Source organism: Apaloderma vittatum, unplaced genomic scaffold (genome assembly GCF_000703405.1).
Source record: "Apaloderma vittatum isolate BGI_N311 unplaced genomic scaffold, ASM70340v1 scaffold5630, whole genome shotgun sequence".
NCBI classification, from domain to species: Eukaryota; Metazoa; Chordata; class Aves; order Trogoniformes; family Trogonidae; genus Apaloderma; species Apaloderma vittatum.
The window spans coordinates 1-7,342 of NW_009693863.1; the positions used below are offsets into that span (position 1 = coordinate 1).

Genomic DNA, 7,342 nt, shown 5'->3' on the forward strand with positions numbered 1-7,342 from the left:
CGAGACACCGAGAGCTCGGAACAGGATCCCTGAGGGGGCTGCTGCTGGAGACCGAGGCCTTAGGAGAGCAGGATGAGCTCAGTGGGGGGCTGCTGCTGCAGACTGAGGCCCCAAGGGGACAGGGTGACGTCCCCCGGGTGCTGGTGACAGGGCTTTTTTAGTGGAGAAGGTGTGAGCTGGCAAGACCCCAGGGGACTGGCTAGGACTTTGGAAGATCAGACAGGGTCCTGAAGAGGTGTGGTGGGCATCGAGGCCCCTGAGGACTGTCCACAGCCTCCCAGTACTGAGGATGGGCCCTACCAGCGTTTTTAGATGGCTGGGTGTGGGTTGGAGCTGGGATGGGGGCCTCCCAGAGAGCAGCAACAAGAAACCACAGCTTCTGGTGAATGCTGGGGTGCATGGGCCTGGGGCCTGGTAGGCTGCTGGGCCCACCTTTGACCCCCCCTAGCTGCTCAGTGGTGCCCTTAGTGCTGTTATTTGTAGAGACAGGAAATATTTTTCATGCCAGTATTGCAGTTGGTCTCATCTCTCAGTTCACAGGCAGCATTTGCTGGTGCAGCAAGCACCACTCTTGGGTGTCCAGGTGTTCAAATCCAACCTAGAGCTTTTCAGTGTAACTAGGTAAATGCAGCAGTGGTTCAGAAAGCTTGAATATGTTCATGATTGAGTTTCTGACATCTGAGGGAAGCTCTTGGCCTTTACTGTTCCTGCCTTTTCATCACTTCCATGCTGCCAGTTCATCACCAAAGCGACTCTTCAAGACCCTCAGTGTATTTTGCAGCTTTGTGTTTGTTTTCTTTCAGAGACTGAATTCACTTCAGGAACTTCAGCTCCTTGAGATCATGTGCAATTATTTCCAAGAGCAAACCAAGGATTCAGTCCGGCAGGTCATTTTCTCATCTCTCTTCAGCCCTCAAGGAAACAAAGCAGATGACAGCAGGATGGCTTTACTAGGAAAGCTAGTTTCCATGGCAGTGGCTGTGTGCAGGGTTCCTGTTCTGGAGTGTGCTGCCTTCTGGCTACAGGTACAGCTCTGTGCAGGGAGGGCAGTCTCAGGGAAGGATCGAGGGAGGGTGCCTCGAGGGATGCGGGTGGCCTAGGGCAGAGTGTCACCTAACGGTTGGTGACAGCCAGTTGCAGTCAGCTGCTCCTCCGTGGCAGTTTAAGCTGATACCACAGGTGGCTGCTGCAGCAACATTCAGCCCCTCGTCTGTGCTTGTGTCCATTCCTTTGCTCCAGCATAAGGGAGAGCTTTCACTGATCCATTTATCTGCTGCACTAGCAGAAAAAAAATTATTTTACTATGGGTGAAAGTTTTTTTATTTTTATTTTTCACCCAACTGCAGCATGTTGAAAGAGATGAGTGGGGGTTTGACCAACACAGGGATCAAAACCGTGGCAGGCCATGGTCACGTTGCCCAAAGAAGCTGACTCTGGAGTTTGGGAAATAAACTGTCGTTTGGGTGCAAGTTTGGGCATGGCAGAAGCAGCACACCTCTCTCATGAGACTTGGGCTCTAAAAACCTGTGTCTGGTATTCATATCCGTGAATGCAGTATCGCTGTGTTTGTGGGGTCCCCCTGTTCCCACATGTGAGCTTTGGTAGAGAAGGAGGGGATGTAATCTGGATAGTGGAAGAAGGTGAATGTTTTTTTGCACATTGTAAGTGACGTGAAGATTGCACAGAATTTTTTCCACATTAAAAATGTCAAGTGTAACTGAGAGTTGCTGAACCAGTTGTTCTGCTACTTTAGTTGAACTACAGAAGGATGTCACTGAAGTAGTAAAAAAAATCTCCATCTAAGTCAAAATATTGACATAAAAGGTTTTAATTTTAAACTACAGATATTATAAATACGAAATATCACCATTTGTTTTAATATTGTGAAATAGTAATTTTCTTCTCTCTGAGTGGTTCTTTGATATGCAGAGAGAAAGCACACTTTATTTTTGTGAAAGTGGAAACACAAACGTTGAAGGAGCGAAACAGCTGGGTGATGTGGGCAGGTGCAGCGTTTAGGTGACGCAGATTTTAAAGTTGGCTCTGTAGAAGTTTTTGTGACTGGGTTTAATTTGCTTTTCCCTACGTGCTGTCCCGCACCCCGGCAGAGAACCCCCGCTGTGTACTGCGTGAGGCTAGCCCGAGCCTTGGTCGATGACTACTGCAACTTGGTGCCTGGGTCCATCCAGACGCTGAAGCAGATATTCAGTGCCAGTCCTCGCTTCTGCTGCCAATTCATCACATCTGTCACTGCTCTCTATGACCTCTCTTCAGGTAAGTGTTTCCAAACTGTGCCTTTCGAAGTTAGAGGCACGCTACTGTTGCCAAGGAATTAGCTCCCCATGTTCTAAACATGCTTGTTATGTGTAATTATTGCCAGAAGCAGCTCAGAGGTGTGGCTCTTGCCTCATCTCTCACTGGGGTGAGAGTAAAAATAACTGCTCCGTGTCTGAAGGGAGAGTCTTGGCTGGAGAAGCAGCCAGGTAACACCTGACACAAAGGGCAGTGTCCTCCACGGAGGGCAGAGGACACGGGGACCTGATGGAGTGGGTCTAGGAACAAAAGCCGAAGAAATGAGTGGAGTGATTGGGGTGAGGAGGAAGAAATGCCAACAGGTTTTCCTTGTTCCCTTGCCCGTTGTACTTCCTGTGGCAAGGGATAAATGGAGACTGAGTTTAGAGGAAAATTTGAGCAGATGATGGGTGGGAGAGAAGAAAACTACAGAAGCTTTGCTGGGAAAGGGATTAAATGTTGGCATTTGGTGGTGTCTTCAGAATGGGCGGAGAAGGTGAAGTTGACAGGAATGTGATTGTGTCTTCCCTGGGACAAACGGGCATCTGTCTTCGGTATCTTGAAAAAAACCTAACGTTGTTCTGGAGGTTCTGAAATTGTAATTGTGGCAGTGCAGGAAGAGGGTGTGTGAGAGATTAATAATTAAAGGCTGCTGTCTTGTGCTTTGGTGCAAGGCTCAGCTTACCCAACAATAACCTTCCCATCTTCAGATGACCTCATCCCTCCCTCGGATCTGCTCGAGCTGATTGTTTCCTGGATCTTTGAAGACCCCCGCTTGATCCTCATCACCTTTCTAAATACCCCTATCGCAGCCAACCTGCCAATAGGGTTTTTAGAGCTCACCCCACTGACGGGACTTATCCGTTGGTGCGTGAAGGCCCCCTTGGCTTATAAAAAGAAGAAGAAGGCCTCGCTCTCAAACGGACATCCGCCCAGCAAAATTGCCAAGGACTCGACTTCAGGAGAAGACAGAGATTGCCACCAGCTCTACTCAAAACTGCACCTAAGTGTCCTGCAAGTTCTTATGATGCTTCAAGGGCATTTAACGGAGAAGAACCTTTATGGGCGCCTGGGGCTAGTACCCTTTGACCACGTGGTTCCTCTCGTTGAGGAAATCAACAGACTGTCTGATGAACTCAATCCTCTCAATGCATCCAAAGAGATTGAACTGGCTCTGGACAGGCTGGCTCAGGCTTTGCAAGTGGCCATGGCGTCAGGAGCGCTCCTCTGCACCAGAGGTAAGTCGCTGGGGCTGGCAGAGACCCTGGCATGGGATTCTTCTCCTCCGGTGTGTGAATGTTGCATGAGGGAGTTTTGGGATGAGGAGAGTAAAGGTTATGTGTTCACAGCAGAAGCAGTAGTTTGCCACACTTAGGAAGTGATAGTGCAGGAAGTAGTTCAGGGAAAATAACTGGATGGGGAGTAAGAAAGGAGAGATCATTGGTGCAGGTGACTGGTGCATCACTTTGCAGAGCTGAAGAACTGATCTTTGACCTTGCAGTGTGCCACATGGGGGTTATGTCTGGGTTTCCGGCACAGAGACAAATTTAGCCCCCTCAGGATTGCTTGTAGCTGTTTAAAAAGCACTGCTTAATTGTGTTTCTCTGAGTTTGCCTGCTGGAGAAGGGTCCATAAGGCAGATAAACCCATGGGGTGGTGTGTGCTAGACAAGGAATTTGAATAGCAAACAAAAGCTCTTCATCTCGAACTTCTAGGCCTTCAGCTTTCCTGTAATGAGACCCCATTACGGTGTGTACACTTTCAGTTAAACTTAGTAAAGGAGTCACTAACACGGCTTTCATCTGCCTTTCCTGTTGCCAAAACCAGTTCTTTCCAGAAGACCTGCAGAGTCCAAAAAAGGAAGTGCCTCAACACAGCACAGGGTCAGCCAGACGTACCGTTTTCTTGATACGTTCTTTTGCAAACAGGTCATTTTTGCCAACCAGAAGGCTCAAAGTTGCCCAAAAGCCGGGACAGTTAGTGCAGGCTGCAGAGAGTGGCCTCTGCCTAACCAGCCAGAGGTTTTTGCCTCAGTGGGTCAAATCTCAATGTTGTTCTTTCTAATCTTTTATAAATAGCTCTGGGTGTAATCAGAACAAGCAGATAAGTGAAGTTTGTTGAGTTGCTGGATTATTTCAGCTGTGTTTTTTCTTAGCTTTTTACTCGGTATTTTCTGAGCACTTGCTCTTACTGTAGAAGTGAAAGATAATTCAGTGTAAGCAGCTGCTGAAATAGCAGTTATTTTGGTATTTTGAGAGTGCGTTTATCTACAAGCTATTCCTGTAAGGACTGTAACAACACGGTATGTTGTTAAATACCTTGGTTCTAGCTATTCTGCTTTAGCAGAAGTTTGGAGATTACAAAAAAGATGCAATTTCTAGTAGGTATATCTACAAATGCAGGACTTTGTTCTCAAGCTATTCCTGTAAGGACTCTAACAACACGGTATGTTGTTAAATACCTTGGTTCTAGCTATTCTGCTTTAGCAGAAGTTTGGATATTACAAAAAAGATGCAATTTCTAGTAGGTAGACCTCATCTTAAAAAGCCCAACCCTTTGTTTATGCTAGCACCAATTACAAAACCCCCTAACCAGTACAAAGCAGCTATTGGGCAAGCTTTGCCTTGCTTTGACCTGATGCCTTTCTCTTTATGAATGCCATATTCTATGGGCAGTCATACCTTGTATTTCCTATGTCTTAGTTACTTCTTGAGAGTATACTGGTATTGCAAATTCTGTACTAAGGCTTGATCTGCCTTGAAATGAAGCTGCATTTCCCATACGGCAGCGTCGGTTCGATGTTGAACATCCAATAAAGTGTCTGGTGTGGGAAGCTGAGGTAACGATGGCTGAGATGGAGAAACATTTTCTCTCCTGTGGATGTTTTCGGCCTGAGAATGGGATTCTGGATCTGATGATGACTGGAAATTTGTCAGTAATTTCATCTTCCTAGAAAGGAGAATGAAGAGGAGAAATGCTCTAATTTCTGCCTTACCCTTACTGTTATGTCTTCTGTCCTCTTTCAGATGACTTGAGAACTGTGTGCTCCAGGCTACCACATAACAAGTAAGAGACCTTTCTGCAGCTGTGTTGATATCGATGGGTATTCCAGGACACACACTTGAGGGCTGCTGAGATAAAAATCTCCTCTAAAATTGTGTTTTTGCTTTCTGGAAGTTGGCTTTTATTTGCACATAGGTTAGTGTGAGGGTAGAGGTTATAGTGCTGGCTACTACTTCTCTTGCAAGCTGGACTCTCAACTGAAGGAGACTTCAGTGACTCCCACCATATAGAAGATCTTGCCCAGCCTGTGTCAGAACATGCACAGAAAGGGAAGATGGAATTTCAGCAAGCAGCCTGCCCTGGAGTTGTCTTAGCCCGCATTCTTTGCTTGTTTTACCTGACCCTGAGCTGAACTGCACTTTGCTTCTTGCTTCTTTGCAAGTGTTTGCAAAAAACACACACAAAAAAAAGAGTTTGGTTGGTTTGGTTTTTTTTTTTTTAAAAAAAAAAGAAGGGAGAAAGGGGAAAAAAGTCTTTTAGAAGCTGTAAAGAGTATAACTGAATTGCTGTCCTCTTGCTTTTCGTTGTTGTTTTGTCTTGGTTGTGAATTGTCCTTAGAGCCAGGTGCTGGTGGGCTAGGGAGAGCCTTCTCTAAATAATCCTCATGTTTGTTTGAATTTCTTTCCGCAGCCTGCTCCAGCTGGTGATTTCAGGTCCAGTACAGCAACCGACCCATGGCCCCCTGCCGCCAGGATTTTATCCTCACATCCATACTCCTCCTCTGGGCTACCCCGCGCATGCTGCGCACCCAGCGCTTCCGGCTCACCCGGCACTCCCGGCTCACCCCGTACAAACATTTATACCAGGAATGACATTCCCGTACCGACCTATTCGCTAAAATGCTGAGCTTGTAGGGTGTACCCAGTTTCCCTTAGTTTGAGGAAGAATTCTGGAAGAAAGCAATGTCTGGGGAGCCACATTTTCTTCTTTGGTGTAAAACTGAGCGGTTCCCATGTGAGGGATCAGCCCCTCGGCAGTGGAGAAGCCACGGACAGGTGGGCTGAGGTCGGTTTGGATGTGGGGTGCAGATACGGAGGCAGATCGTAGGGACAAAAGAATGAGGCTGGGAAGAGGCAACAGAAACTCCAAACCTCTGCAACATGTGGAAATTTTTTGATCCGCATTGTTTCATAAAATCGCCAAGGGTATGGTGTTTCTCATGTGTTTTTCAGTAGCCCTGAGCCGGCTATGGCATGGTGAGCCCAGTTGGTCTTGCTCTGGGAGGGCCAGAAGGAAAGGCGAGAGATTTCTCAAGCTATTCCACTCCAGCCTGCTCTTTTCTTTGTAAATGTTTGTATCTATAGCTACAGAGTATGTGTACACTGTATATTTTTGGAACACAAATATTTGTTTCAGAAGCACAAGGCAGAGTAAAGCAGCACTTCCTATTAAAGGAAACAATTCAAGAAGCATAAAATAACTCTGCGGCTTTATCTTTCCGATTAGACAGTCCAACTTGTTGGGCCTGTGCTAGGGAGGAACAAAACCCCTTTGTGGCCACAGTGACCCATCATCCTCCGTAAATGCCCTCTTTACACACCTCATGAATCAGTGACTCGTGAAACTTTGGGGTGAGATCTGGTGTGTTTTAATTAATGCTAGCTGCAAAACGGGCCAGAGGCTGGCTGCAGCGTGCTGGCTAGCTCTGAGCAAGGCACGGTCGGGGACAAAAGTGTCCCAGGAGGGGCAGGAGAACTCACCACAGCTGTCTTGCCACTTTAGTTAAGCTCTTCTCTGGCGTTGTCAGGCCGCGATGCTCTGAGCCCCTGTTGGTGGGTGAAAAAGCAAGGAAAAAGGGTCTTTTATACACATTGGTGACTTTATTACAAAGAACCTCCACTGCTGATGTCATCAGAGGAGATGTGGGGGTTACCTGGGTGCTAAACAGGGTTGGACGGAAGCTGTGAGAATCTGACTGGAATGAAACAGCCAAGAAGGAAACTTTCCCCTCTGGAAAGGGAAGTTTAATAATAATAATAAATTATAA

At 46.9% G+C, this 7,342-nt stretch overlaps 1 protein-coding gene across 1 annotated transcript; it reads left to right on the forward strand.

The window, feature by feature from the left end:
* Positions 1-803: 803 nt before the first annotated feature.
* Positions 804-6,193, forward strand: LOC104267186 (chromosome unknown open reading frame, human C7orf26; the record flags this gene model as incomplete). Its single annotated transcript, XM_009865210.1, has 5 exons — positions 804-1,025; positions 2,109-2,274; positions 3,003-3,530; positions 5,319-5,358; positions 5,986-6,193. Coding segments are annotated over 5 exons (1,164 nt in total), but the record flags the coding sequence as incomplete, so codon positions are not given.
* Positions 6,194-7,342: the final 1,149 nt, after the last annotated feature.